Below are 13,632 nucleotides of genomic sequence, written 5' to 3'. Positions count from 1 at the left end.
ATACACTTCAAACTGGTCAAAACAATTCTGTTGAGGTTGAAATCAGAAGCTGCAGGTATGCTTCACTCCCAATTCTCCAACTAATCTAACACCAGCCTAGGTTTAAAATATGGTTTATTTAATTACCCTCAGTTGTTCTGGAGAAGCATTACATTGAAATGTTCAACTTAAAAACAATAAAAAATGTTTTAATGTGTCTGTAAATATCAGTGAGTAAAAACAAATGAATTCAACACATGAACAGTTCAAACTAACCCAATCCTACAACAAAACAAGCCAAACAGTGCCTGACCAACAAGAAAGCTCCCAACCTGTTCTAGCCAATGGCAAAAGAGCTGTAGTATTTAACCCTGGCTGATCCACTGAGTAGAAAACATTCTGTGGATAAGGAATAGTCGAGTCAGTTGGAGACAGGTCAAATCATTACCGCATGAGACCATCATTAGGTTAAAAACTGCCATATATCTAAAATAACGAAAGATAAAGAAAATTTTGCAAAAATGCTTACTAAGTAGAACTCGAGGGAATAGTGAAATGATTTCCAGAAACACATTATAAGGACTAACCAATGTAACCAGACTAAACAGCCGTTTAGCTCAGAGAGACACGCATTACTGAGGATATAAACCTCAGTTAGATGGGAAGCAGCAAGACTGATTCCTGACAACAACAGGATCTAAATGATTTAAGATGTTATTTTTCTAATAAAGGATTAACCAACAGAGCCACCCCCCCCCCCCAGTCATAAATACAAGATGAAAATTTAAGTTACTCAGTTAAGTTTTATGATTTACAGAAAAAGCTCAACAGTGAAGGTGTGCCTATAAAAAAGCTTTTAGAACAACTTTTGTTAGATTTGTTTATTTTTGTTTATGGCCAGTTAATGTATGATTACTGGGCTTGCTTCAAAATGAGCATTTTAACTCCACAACATGTAGCTATTTCTATAATGTACATAAGCATGATGCCAAAATGGTTTGTTTTTACAAGAAGTGGTTTATCTGTACAAATAGTCTGCCTGTATATTGGCTGCTATCTCAGGCTCCCATCGGTCTCCGTTGTTGAGCAGCTTTTCCTTGTTGTAAAGAAGCTCCTCGTGCGTTTCTGTAGAAAACTCAAAGTTTGGACCCTGAGGAGAAGGTTGAGAGAAAAATATCAAACAGCAAATACTGGATAGGAAAAGGTAAGCAGCGATTCTTTTTTGTGGAAGAAGTGTTGCTTTTTGTTTGATGACATTTTCTCTTTTCTCACCTCCACAATAGCATCAACAGGACAGGCTTCCTGGCAGAAACCACAATAGATGCACTTGGTCATGTCGATGTCGTAGCGGGTAGTTCTCCTGCTGCCATCAGCTCGAGTCTCGGCTTCAATGGTGATGGCCTGGGGATGGACACGGGGAGTTCAGACTAAATATCCTGGTGTTTGGGGGAAATTTAGGAACGTTTCACTAATGGAAACATTTATATCTCTGTGTTGGAGAGCATTTACTGGAGTGGACTTTTCTTCTGTTCTTTAATATTATAAACAAACATGTTTCTTTCAAATGATCAAAGTCTGCAAACGTCCTTTTTCTCATACACTACAATGTTTTGGACAATATTTTCCTGACCGTACAACAACTATGCTTCTGCTCACCTGAGCTGGGCAGATGGCCTCACACAGCTTACAGGCGATGCAGCGCTCTTCTCCGCTGGGGTAGCGGCGGAGGGCGTGTTCTCCACGGAAGCGTGGCGACAGCGGGCCCTTCTCAAACGGGTAGTTGATGGTGGCAGGTTCACGAAACAGGTAACTCATGGTCATGGCCAAACCTGAAGGAACATGTCAAAGAATCAATCAGAGATCTCGTCTCGTCTTCCTCCGCTTATCCGGGTCCGGGTCGCGGGGGCAGCATCCCAACTAGGGAGCTCCAGGCCGTCCTCTCCCCGGCCTTGTCCACCAGCTCCTCCGGCAGGACCCCAAGGCGTTCCCGGACCAGATTGGAGATGTAACTTCTCCAACGTGTCCTGGGTCGACCCGGGGGCCTTCTGCCGGCAGGACATGCCCGAAACACCTCCCCAGGGAGGCGTCCAGGAGGCATCCTGACCAGATGCCCAAACCACCTCAACTGGCTCCTTTCGATCCGGAGGAGCATCGGTTCTACTCCGAGTCCCTCCCGAATGTCCGAGCTCCTCACCCTATCTCTAAGGCTGAGCCCGGCCACCCTACGGAGGAAACTCATTTCGGCCGCTTGTATCCGCGATCTCGTTCTTTCGGTCATTACCCAAAGCTCATGACCATAGGTGAGGATTGGGACGTAGATCGACCGGTAAATCGAGAGCCTGGCTTTCTGGCTCAGCTCCTTCTTCCCCACGACAGATCGGCTCAGCGTCCGCATCACTGCAGACGCCGAACCAATCCGCCTGTCGATCTCCCGATCCCTCCTACCCTCACTCGTGAACAAGACCCCGAGATACTTATACTCCTCCACTTGAGGTAGGACCTCTCCCCCGACCCGGAGGTGGCAAGCCACCCTTTTCCGGTCGAGAACCATGGTCTCAGATTTGGAGGTGCTGATCCTCATCCCAGCCGCTTCACATTCGGCCGCGAACCTACCCAGCAAGAGCTGAAGGTCAGAGCTGGATGAAGCTAGGAGGACCACATCATCCGCAAAAAGCAGAGACGAGATTCTCCTGCCACCAAACTCGACACACTCCACACCACGGCTGCGTCTAGAAATTCTGTCCATAAATATGATGAACAGAACCGGTGACAAAGGGCAGCCCTGGCGGAGTCCAACCCTCACTGGGAACAGGTCCGACTTACTACCGGCTATGCGGACCAAACTCACGCTCCTCTGGTAAAGGGACTGAATGGCCCTTAACAGAAAGCCACCCACCCCATACTCCTGGAGCGTCCCCCACAGGGTGCCCCTGGGGACACGGTCATAAGCCTTCTCCAAATCCACAAAGCACATGTGTATTGGTTGGGCAAACTCCCAATCAGAGATGTCAGCTGGATTTGCAGAAAAAAGCAAAATTACCTAAAAAAACAAACAAACAAAAATAAAATTCCAGCTAATTGCTTCATTCAGCTACTGCACAAATCCTTGATTGTGGGAGATGCATTTGGTTTTTGTTGAAAGCTAGTTTTCTGGAGTGGAATTACCATGCAGTCATCCTCAGAATTAAATTTGCTGAATTATTTCCTGTCCACCTTATTCCTAGCCCCCCTGAGCCCTTACTGGAAATATGTGACTGACTGGTCATTCACCCATTCACACACACATCCACACCCTGGTGGTGACGAGCTACACTGCAGCCACAGCTGCCACGGTCACACTGACAGGCAGGTCTGCCGAACACAGGCGTCGCTAGTCCCTCCGAACACCACCAGCAGGCAAGGTGGGCTAAGTGTCTTGCCCAAGGACACAACGGCTCAAACCTGCAACCTTAACTCCTGTGCCACCGTCACCCTGGAGAGGGTGGGTGATACAAAAATCTGGCCAGTGCTTACATACAGCAGCATTTGTGCTACTTTCCTAACTTTGTCGCATTTGACGGCACGGCAATAAACAATCTGAAAGGTTGAATATGGAATATGAACACCAACGTGACATCTAGTGTGTGGAGGTTATAGAAGCAACAACAGAATAAGGTTTCCAGCCGTCGCATAACAGGTTTGCATCCGATACATGACGTTACCAGCCAGCACCACGTCCAGTGACGAATCGTACAGGGTAAGGACTAATTTCTACTAATACGTTTATTTTAAAACAGTTTAGAACATCTTCTGGGCTCAGAAGCAACTGCTTGACTTGCCAAGTCCGCCATTTTCCACAGTGCCAGCCTCGCTGTGCCGAGCGGACTGTTTGGCAAACATGAACCCAGAGTCGTGCTTGTCAAAATAAATATTTGATCATTTTTTTGGGGCAGCAGTAGCTCAGGTGGTAGAGCGGGTTGCCTCATGATCGGAGGGTCATGGGTTCGATTCCAGCTCCCGCCAGGGGTATCCTGCTGTTGTGTCCTTGGGCAAGACACTTCACCCAACTTGCCTGTGTAAGTGGTGGTCAGAGGGGCCGACGGCGCCAAATGGCAGCCTCGCCTGTCAAGACCTCCCCAGGGCGGCTGTGTCTACAAGTAGCTTACCATCACTAGCAGTGTGTGAATGTGAGTGTGTGAAATCGTCTTTGAGTGTCTAGAAAAGCGCTATATAAGTTCAATGCATTATTATTTTTTAAATTAAAATGTAGCTTTTAAAGGAAACACTGTACCTTCATTTTGCACACCTCTAAACACCTCGTGGAGGCACTCTTTTATTTTTTAAATATAAATTTTTATTAAATTGTTCCATATTCAACCTTTAAAAGCTCAGAGGCTTATTAGTACCTACATAGTAATAAGGTTGGTCGTGTTTTGGAGAATGATGTGGGACACAATCTTTTTTTTTTACTAAAAAACAGACGTAGAGCCTTAAATCCATCATCTCCAAGCCAGAGTTTTAGCTTCTACATGACACGAAATACAAACAGTTGATAATGTATAATGTTAAACATTGAGCTCTATTTTATTTAAAAGCACAATTCAGTTAAATTAAGCATTAATTTTAATTAGTTAATTTATGTATCAACTAATTAACTGTAGGATCTAATGTCTGTAGTAATTTTTTAATTATCTTTAATCAGGTTGAGAATGCAGTCAGACAGGGAAAGACTGGGTCCTCAAGCAATGATACACAGCCTAACATTGCTATTGCAGCTACAAATTTTACTTCCTCTGGTTGTTAGTACAACAGCAAATACATTTATCAAGAGCAAATACATTTTTTTTAATCTTGAAATGTTCAAATAAACTTGTATGAGAAACGAAAGCTCACCCTGCATGCCAATGGCTAAACACTACTTCCAGTACCTCACCAGGTGTTACGCGCATAATCGTCTCTGCATGAGCCAGTGTTCTGTCAAAGCAGCATACCTTGTCAGATTGGCATACACATTTACAGTGCATGCCAGTCTGACAGGCCAAGCGTAGTTGTAATCCTACCCTGCACCCTAACTCTTACCCTAACCCTAGTGACACTATACCAGTCAGAGATGCATACCAGCAGATAACACGTATGCTCCTCTGACTAGTATGGTGCCCTGACACAACGCCGGCCCAAGAGTAAGGTGGATAATGACACAAAATCAAATCAACTACTAAATGTAAAGCATCCTAGGGTAGAAACAGTAAGTGCAAGTCAACCCATTTGGACAACAGTCATCATGAGACCATTATCTGGGTAAAACATGTAACTACATGTGAATTTGCTTTTCCTAACGGAAAGCACAAGCTATTTATTTAAATTGACCGTTTGCCTCACACGATTTGATGATATTAAAAAGCAGGACATCATCAAGCTTTGGCTTTAACTTTATGAGTGAGTAGTGACGGCAACATTAAAAGTGACCTCTGAAGAGCTCAGTCCAGAGGAGGGTTGTGGCGGCCCGGTCTGTGATGGATTTCAGGTCAGTTGGCAGCTCCTGAGCGTTTACATATTCTGACAGGAAAATAAAAAGATAAATGTTTGGTTAGATAATCTGGTAGTGGTCACCTGATAGTCCAAATATGTTTTAGTGCAGTACTTACTATAGCCTCCTCTTGATACGCTGATACTGAATGTGCGCACGGCACAAGGGCCATAGTTAAGAAATGCACCTGGAGAAACACAAAACATTAGACAGGCCTGATGTGTCTATTAATGTATGTTTTACTACTCAAACGCGTTTCAGTACCTTGTTTTGAGTAGCAGCGTAAAAGACGCAAACTCAGAGCTGCAGACATCTGCGAGGAGGGAAGCAGAAAGAGAATTCCAACTATAGAAAAGCAAAAAGAAAACTCTAAAACCTTAAACCAGGAGCAACCTGCAATCTGGCGCTCCAAATATACGTCAGACATGCCACATTCAAGGGACGCCGGGAAATTTGGAACACATTAAAGGATTAAGCAACTATCCACATTCACTTGCTATATTCATAAAATATGATAAAATATATTACTACTGCGGGCCTGATTTAAAGCACATATACGTTTTTAACCCACGCGGTGATTTGCTTTTTTTTTAGCTTCAAACTGGGTAGAAATATTAGCGATCTTTAAACGGCAAACAATGGGAGACACGTATAGCTCCTGAAACGTACACTAACAATAATTCATTTAAAACCGTTTCTATGCATGCATCAACTCTTAATAAAACACCGCGACAACCATTAAGGCATATTGTGTTCTTGTACACCGGCGTGTCAACCTTTTCAACAATTTCGGACTTCCTGTGAACGGAACGCGTCCTTAAACTAGCAGTTAGGTGACCTCTCCGATTCAGTCGAATGAAACGTTGTTTCTGTGTCGCGTTACTTTCTGCGGCTTTGCTTCAGTTCATCCAAACAACGAAACGTGTTGGTTAAACCACAATGTTACATGTTAAATGCTACATCAGAAGCTCACCAGCGTCACCTTTGTCAATAACAGTGAGCTAGCCTCGAGTTGTTTGAACGAACGCATGCAATGAAGCGATAAAAACAGGGCGTTTCGTATGTTTTAAAGTCTAAATGACCATTAAAAGAACAAGATTTACCTTTCATAACCTTTTAAACTACACAGGCCTTACCTCTCACGCGAGCTTTCAACGATCAACACTGCGAAGTTGTGCTGCATTCAAAGTCCCTCGTAAATCCCGCTTCTCTTCCTCAGATATCAACACTACTGACAGAACTCATCACACACTGTCCCCTTTATGTACGCCACTCTGAATAGTTTTTTAAGTGACAAAAGGAAGTAATTACAACATTACGACACATATATCCCTCAAATGTTATGTTTGAGTTTTACTTCCATAACTATTTTTTATCTGAATTAAAAAAAAGAATCAAATTTCTAACTTCTAGCTTCTTTGCACTGGTAATGCTGAAAGCTCAGATAGGTGGGTGTGGGTGAACACGAGAGAGCAGATGAGCTAGAGGAAGTTAGTCTTCCGCTTCCATCACTGGTGGATCTGACACTTTTCGTCTCTTCAGCGACCGACTAATCAATCATGAAGAAAACGTAAAAGGTATTTACGTTTAGATGCATACTTTATAGTTTTAACTGCTGTCTTGGGTTGAATGGCAGGAAGCTGACACAAAAAATGTTTTAAAAATGGTCAAACTCCTATTACATTTACTAACAGCGTAAAGAATAAAGAGAGAAGCACGTGCTAAAAGATTTACTCTCCACTAATGTTTTTGAATGAGATTTAATTAAAGAAAAACATCTATGAGTACGCACGGTCACGTCACCCTGTCTTCATACTGACTGAGGGGCAAAGTTACACAGAGGATATCGTCTTCTGTCACAGGAAGATGTCCAAATTGTCAAGTGAAGCCCAGGGAAACCCAAGTGAAGAGGACAGTTCTGCATCTGATGCAGGGTCAGAGGTCAGTCTAGAACCAGAGACGGACCGTTTTGGCTTCATTCTGACAAATGGATCCACAGCTGGGTGAGTAAATTCACTGCTCGCTCACATACCGCTGCAGAGGTTGACGCTGTTATGAACACCAGACATGCTGCTTTCCTGTCTTCTTTTCTGTTACACGTTTACTTTAAATTAAGCATCAGTAATATGACTGTCTGTTATCCCTAATCAGACAAAAAAGTTTTAAAACCAAAGTAAACACAAGAAATTACCGCTCATCTAATCTTAAAAGTTCAGCTTTAGTAATAATTAAGCTTACAAACTTTTTTAAAACAAAACTCACCTCTGGATGACTTTCTTTGGTTGTTAAAATAAATCTAAAATGAACAAGTACACACGTCTCTACTGTATGCTCAGAAGATTTAACAGCAATTATTTTGAGTTTAGCGTAAACAAGAAGCCTAAATGATGATTTCTAGTTTGTTCAGTGTGTTACTTGCGGAGTCGACGATGTTTAAATTAATCAGAGTTTGTTAAAAACCTCAGCATCTGGCCTGCAGTGACAAGCTGTTTTTGTCTTCACTGGTGGGACCGGGAGGCTCTAAAAGGATCAGACGTGAAGACCATCTACACAGAGTAGGCAGGAAAAATAATAATGATGAATAAATTAAAACATGTCATGTTGTTAATAGAGATAAAACAAGAGCAGGCTTTATTAGAGATGGTGTTTCCATGCTGTTTACCTGAGAATGAAAATAAACGGCCTGAAGGCAGAGAAGAGTTAACCGTTTCATCTCAGGAGTGACAGAAAACCTCACCAGCACAGAAACTCACTTCTCCATCACCAAACCAGCCGGTTGCTTTATTTACAAGACGTTTAATGAATGGTTGTGTTCATGAAGCGGTGTCAGATCAGGATTAGACCAGCTGAACAAACTGCTACCTGCTATCTTCCATCCTGACCTGTTGCCATGGAGATGTCATACTGCTAACCTGTGGTTTTCCTGTTTCCTGTCTTGTTTTTCAAAGCTCTGCTTCTGTGCAGCAACAACACAAGAAATAGTCACAGCGCTGCTGCTGTTTCAATTAAAATCCTCGTGCAAAATCACAAATAATATGTAAATGAACAACTCACTCGGCTGTACGTGTTTGTTGTGTTGTGTCAGGAGTGTGGGTCCGTCCCCTGAGCTGGTCAGGCAGAGGGAGGCCAAATGGATAAACATCATCGGGCAGTGGAACCGCATCCTGTTGAGGAAGAGCAGTACGGTGTGTCCTGACAAAGACTCGCATCTAACTCATTTAGACTCTGATTTACTGGGAAAACCCACCCCGAGAAAAATAACTTTGATCTTTTTCTTTCTCCTTCTGCAAAGAGTTAAATTGCTTTTAAAGATTCACACAAACAGGAAGATAAATCCAGCATCACATGAGTGCACCTGCTCCTGTAGGACCAGTCTGACCTAACTCTGGATCTCTGATGCCCACATCTCTGCAGGTCAAGCTGCAGTGTCAGAAAGGAATCCCCGCCTCGCTCCGAGCAAAGTGCTGGCCTCTGCTGTGTGGAGCCACTGGTCGGATGAGACAAAATACAATCCTTTATGAGGCAAGTACCCTCCAATCTGCCTCTACAAAGTATAACGGAGCACTTTACAGTAATTTGTTAACCAAAAACCCTCATTTTAAAATATTGTTGGTGACTATCAGATCCCTTTTGTGGACATTTTACAGTTGGAATCATCATTCTACAGCTGTTAATAGTGAATCAGCTACATGTTTTGCTCTGGAAATGTAAATAGCCTGCTAACTAATTATTAATGGGTGTCTTAGACTCTAGACTCACAGCCAGGCATGCAGAGTTGGGTGGATATAATTGAAAGAGATTTGGACCGTCAGTTCCCTTTTCATGAGATGTTCCTCTCTAAGGATGGACACGGGTGAGTGAGGCCTCTACTGGTTGTTGTTGTCAACAAGCCGACACCTACGGAGCAGTAGATTCTTCTCATCTCTGGTGTCTTTGTTTGAAATGTAGTGTGTGTGTGTGTGTGTGTGTGTGTGTAGGCAGCGGGGCTTGTTCCGTGTGCTGAAGGCCTACACTCAGTTCCAGCCGGAGGAGGGCTACTGCCAGGCTCAGGGCCCAGTGGCGGCGGTGCTCCTCATGAACATGCCTGCTGAGGTACAGACCAGAAACATGCCATCATCGACATTAATGATGTATTATTTCTAACTTCTAGAGCCATCTTCCAGCTTATCAGGGTTCGACTGTCCCTCTCAGCATCGCTAAGCTCCTCTCTTTTCTTTTTATTGCCTTTTAGGTTTTGGCGGATCTAGAGAAAACCTTCTGGTTGTGGATTAATTTGCAGAAAGATGCTTAAATAAGTTTACAACAACTAATTAAACTGTTCACACAATTTTATAATGAGCTGAATGAGGACCATGGTTTAAATTAGTTTATTGTCTGACGGGAAACAGCTATCTCCTCTGAGCTTTACTAGATCGATCAGGGAGACATTGGATATGTTGATATTGGCAAAGAAATTAAGTGGGCTTATTATCATATTTTCTATTTAATTTACTGCTACATAAGCATCTTTTAATATTAAATATTTATTTATTAATTTGATTAACTATTATTATTATTATGCATATTCTCACCATTTATCCGTTCTTTCAAATATTGCTTTGCCCTTAATATTCTTTCAACATTCAACAGTAAAACAATGTTTTATTATAAAAAAGAAAAGGTTTTAATTGGTTCTTCATGTGCAAAATTCAGTAAAAACTGCATTTTGACACATTGTTTTGAAGGATATATTAATATTTAGCATCTGTAGGGCTTTCTGGTGAAGCAGAGGTCACTCTAAAGGTCAGGAATCCGTTGCAGGATCACCTTTTCCAGCCAGAGTTCCTCTTATGTTCAGAAATTAAATTATGTAAATTTTGTACAATCACAAAATCTCATGAGGTTTGGTAGCTGAGTGGCTCTCGGCTCCTACCACGTGTGTGTGTGTGTGTGTGTGTGTGTGTGTGTGAGTTACAGCCATGTTTGCATTGCAGTTACAGGAATGTTGTTAACTCCTGACAGGAAGCCTTCTGGTGTTTAGTTCAGATCAGTGAACAGTTCCTACCTGGATACTACAGCCCTCTGCTGGTAAGTACACACCAGGTACACACCCACTCTTCACCCTTTCACACACAAACCGCTCACATGTTCACCAGTAAAATTAACCTTGAGGCTGTGGGTTTGATTGAGGTTTGCTATAAATAATCCTGATGAGAAAACGTAGCTCCAGTTTGTGCAGACTGTACCTCATAAGGAGGTGTTTTGTGTAGGAGGGAGTCCTGTTCGATGCTGCCATCCTAACCTGGGTCCTGAAAAAGACCTGCCCAGCTGCACACAAACATCTGCAGCAGCACGGCGTGGAGCCGCTGATGTTTGCCACTGACTGGCTGATGTGTCTGTTCACACGCCACCTGCCCTTCAACACGCTGCTGCGGGTCTGGGACCTCTTCTTCTGCTACGGTGCGTCTCCTTCCTGATACGATGCAGAGCCAATGAGACATTCAGGCCTACAGAACTATTCTGTTCGACTTCCTATGTCGTAATTTTTACCTGACACACGCACAACAGGTGTGCGTGTGCTGCTCCAGGTGGCGGTGGTGTTGGTCCGGCGGGTCCTGGGTCGGACTGAGCAAAGGAAGCAGTGTCAGGGACAGATGGAGACACTGGAGAGGCTGAGGGGAGTCAAGGAGCAGGTCCAAGATGAGGACGATGCTTTCATAGCTGAGGTGAATTTGACGAATACGACTAAAACTTTAAAGACAAAAATATAAACACCTTTGTTAGACTTTGTTTTAATTAAAAACTTAAAAACAAAACAAGATTCTGATTTTTTTTCTTTTCAGGTGTGTTCAGTACCACTCTCTAAAAAAGACCTGGAGAGACGGACGGAGAAGGAGCTGCAAAAGTGGAGGAAGGACAAACCCACTTCCACCTTTGACCCCCGGGGTCGCTGCCATAGTTACCGGATGGTATGGGTGAGAGCTCGGCACGACGAAGAGGAACGGGAGAAGAAAGAGAGAGAAAGGGGGAACTTGTCGGTCCCTCTCGCCCGTTCCGCCTCCACTCTTTCACTGTCACCTTCTCTCCTTCACAAGAGGTGGAAAAAAGGAGGAAAAATCAAAAAATGTGACTCTAAAAAAAGCAGGAAAGTTGTGAGGCATCTCTCCATGGGTGCAAAGGAGGACTGGATAAGCTGGGCTGACTTAGATTTTAGGAAGGAGCAGGATGTCCAGGAGGAGGAGGATGTCCAGGAGGGACACAAAACAAAAGACGAGTTCAGGCTAACAAAAGACAAAAAACCAGAGGAACATTTAGATGAACCTAAAGCTAAAAACACACCAACAGAACACAAAGAGATGACGGTGGTAGTGAAAGAAAGGATGGAAACACAGGAAGGAAACGCATCTATAAAGGAGGAAGAACAACTTAAAGAGGAGTCAGACAGCAGAACAGGACAGAGAGAGGACAGTCCAGCCAACCACCAGACTGATGAAAGCACTCTCCAACTACCAGAAGCTTCATCAAACTGTGAGCAGGAAGAAAAACTGGAGGACCAATCACAAACTCTGGAGGAGCAAAGCCACGTCCAGGACAATGAGGCGACAGATGCGAACAGAGGGACAGAAAGTCCTAAGCATGCATGTGTGGTGGAAGATAACAGTGCTGAAGGGGCGGAGCTGCGGGACTCTAGAGAAGAGCCAGACGAGGGCGCAGAACCTGAAAATACAGCAGGAGCAAGAACGGACACAGTCAAAGAGGTCCCTGAGCCAGGAAGTGAGACACCTTTGGTCCCAGAACAAGAGCCTAAGGAAGATGTTCAGCAGGACCAGGAACAAGTCATCACAGAGACTAAAGTGGAAAAATACCAAAGCGCTGAGTCCTTATTAGAAACAGAAAACGAAGAGTCCCACACCCAGACAGAGACGGATGTAGAAAATGTTGCTGTGCAGGATGAAATTACACAAACAGATCCAGAATGCACAGAGACAGAAGAAACGTCTTTACCCGAGTGTGTCCAACTAAACAGGGACACTGATATCATCACCGATACTCCAGCTGGAGCTGAAGAGGCAGCAGCCCCCGAACCGGAGCAGGAAACGGGTGGAGCAGATGCATCGGGACCTACAGAGACATGCAGCGAGTACAGGAGACTTGATCAGATGAATGCAGATGACACTCAAACAACAGTCCATACAAATGAGGAGACTGATGCGTGTGTCTTACCTGGAGAAAAGGAGGAAACAGCACAGGAGGAGGTGCTGAAGGACATCCCAGAACTGGGTCAGAGTTCAGAACAAACACCTGAACACTCAGAGAGTCAGGTCCCTACAGTGGTTGGAAGCACAGGACATGTTGCAGAAGACACACAAGGAGAGGACATTTTCACCTCCGTGAAGGAGGAACCGGGTACTGACAGCAGCACCAACACCCAGGAGCCCGAGTCTCAGAGGACAAAAGCCGAACACAACCACCAGCAACAAACCTCTGGGCGTCGCAGCAGCCGTTCTTCTGCCGATTTCTGTGTTCGCAAGTCATCCAGCTCCAAGTTCACACGAAGACTTTCTGAGGATTTGTTCATCAGTCCTGAGAAATTAGGCCAGCTTGCTCCTAATCACCCCGTGGAACAGCCCGAAGAGGTGGACACAAGCCAAACCTGTCCAAAAGGGACAGGAGATGTCCCAACGCAACAGGACTCCTCCAAACGCTTCGGTCTCTTCCGCAAACTCAAAGGAGATCAGCCCCGGACAGCCAAGGAGAAGAAGAAACCCAAAATGCAAATCCCCAAAATCCTGATTCAGGACTTCGGTGATGTGGTCGGGACAGAGAAGCCGGCTGAGGAGGGAGCGGAGGAGAAACTGAGCTCCAGGGAGAGGAGGAGGAGACGGAGGGAGCAGGAGAGAATAGAGAAGGAGGAGAAGGTAAAGAAGAAGAAAGAGAAGGAGTTGGAGAGGGAGAGGAGGAAGCCCCAAAGCAGAGGGAAAAGTTTTCAGGAGCAGAAGAAGAAAGCTGGTGACGATGGAGCTCATCCTGCAAAGATGGCGCCACAGACTCGTAGATTTTCTGCTGCTTATGATCAATCTTATTTTTAACAAAAACAAAATAATCTGATGTCTGAGGGGACATTTGTCTCAGTTCCACCGTGGTTTACACTCGAACGTCTTGAGACG

The 13,632-nt window shown here is 44.3% G+C and overlaps 2 protein-coding genes across 4 annotated transcripts; one reads left to right on the top strand and one right to left on the bottom strand.

Moving 5' to 3' along the window:
• Positions 1-97: 97 nt before the first annotated feature.
• On the bottom strand, positions 98-6,721 carry ndufs8b (NADH:ubiquinone oxidoreductase core subunit S8b). 2 transcript variants are annotated; one of them, XM_015946011.3, is made up of 7 exons: positions 6,622-6,721; positions 5,750-5,798; positions 5,604-5,672; positions 5,425-5,514; positions 1,636-1,808; positions 1,252-1,380; positions 98-1,129 (listed from the first exon to the last, which is right to left on the bottom strand). In XM_015946011.3, exons 2-7 carry the CDS (start codon positions 5,796-5,798, stop codon positions 998-1,000), a joined length of 642 nt encoding a protein of 213 aa, XP_015801497.1. In that variant the 5' UTR covers positions 6,622-6,721; the 3' UTR covers positions 98-997. The 2 variants fall into 2 exon arrangements, with proteins under 2 accessions (XP_015801497.1, XP_070407605.1); XM_070551504.1 differs by having other exon boundaries at positions 5,750-5,830; positions 6,622-6,669.
• Positions 6,722-6,941: 220 nt separating this feature from the next.
• On the top strand, positions 6,942-13,554 carry tbc1d10c (TBC1 domain family, member 10C). 2 transcript variants are annotated; one of them, XM_015945983.3, is made up of 10 exons: positions 6,942-7,062; positions 7,348-7,488; positions 8,571-8,670; positions 8,900-9,007; positions 9,232-9,338; positions 9,463-9,577; positions 10,487-10,552; positions 10,735-10,924; positions 11,033-11,190; positions 11,308-13,554. In XM_015945983.3, exons 2-10 carry the CDS (start codon positions 7,352-7,354, stop codon positions 13,552-13,554), a joined length of 3,228 nt encoding a protein of 1,075 aa, XP_015801469.3. In that variant the 5' UTR covers positions 6,942-7,062; positions 7,348-7,351. The 2 variants fall into 2 exon arrangements, with proteins under 2 accessions (XP_015801469.3, XP_070407580.1); XM_070551479.1 differs by having other exon boundaries at positions 7,050-7,488.
• Positions 13,555-13,632: the final 78 nt, after the last annotated feature.

Source organism: Nothobranchius furzeri, chromosome 1, assembly GCF_043380555.1.
Source record: "Nothobranchius furzeri strain GRZ-AD chromosome 1, NfurGRZ-RIMD1, whole genome shotgun sequence".
NCBI lineage: Eukaryota > Metazoa > Chordata > Actinopteri > Cyprinodontiformes > Nothobranchiidae > Nothobranchius > Nothobranchius furzeri.
Note: the sequence above shows the minus strand (reverse complement) of the source record. Positions and strands in the feature narration are given on the sequence as shown.

What these genes read in the sequence shown, in the direction of transcription:
- tbc1d10c (XM_015945983.3), top strand. Translation starts at nt 7,352, where the DNA reads ATGTCCAAATTGTCAAGTGAAGCCCAGGGAAACCCAAGTGAAGAGGAC. An exon ending in GATACTACAGCCCTCTGCTG is followed by an intron (nt 10,553 to 10,734) that starts GTAAGTACACAC and finishes TGTTTTGTGTAG; the next exon opens with GAGGGAGTCCTGTTCGATGC. An exon ending in ACGATGCTTTCATAGCTGAG is followed by an intron (nt 11,191 to 11,307) that starts GTGAATTTGACG and finishes TTTTCTTTTCAG; the next exon opens with GTGTGTTCAGTACCACTCTC.
- ndufs8b (XM_015946011.3), bottom strand. Translation starts at nt 5,798, where the DNA reads ATGTCTGCAGCTCTGAGTTTGCGTCTTTTACGCTGCTACTCAAAACAA. An exon ending in ACGCTGCTACTCAAAACAAG is followed by an intron (nt 5,673 to 5,749) that starts GTACTGAAACGC and finishes GTGTTTCTCCAG; the next exon opens with GTGCATTTCTTAACTATGGC. An exon ending in CTGTTGATGCTATTGTGGAG is followed by an intron (nt 1,130 to 1,251) that starts GTGAGAAAAGAG and finishes CCTTCTCCTCAG; the next exon opens with GGTCCAAACTTTGAGTTTTC.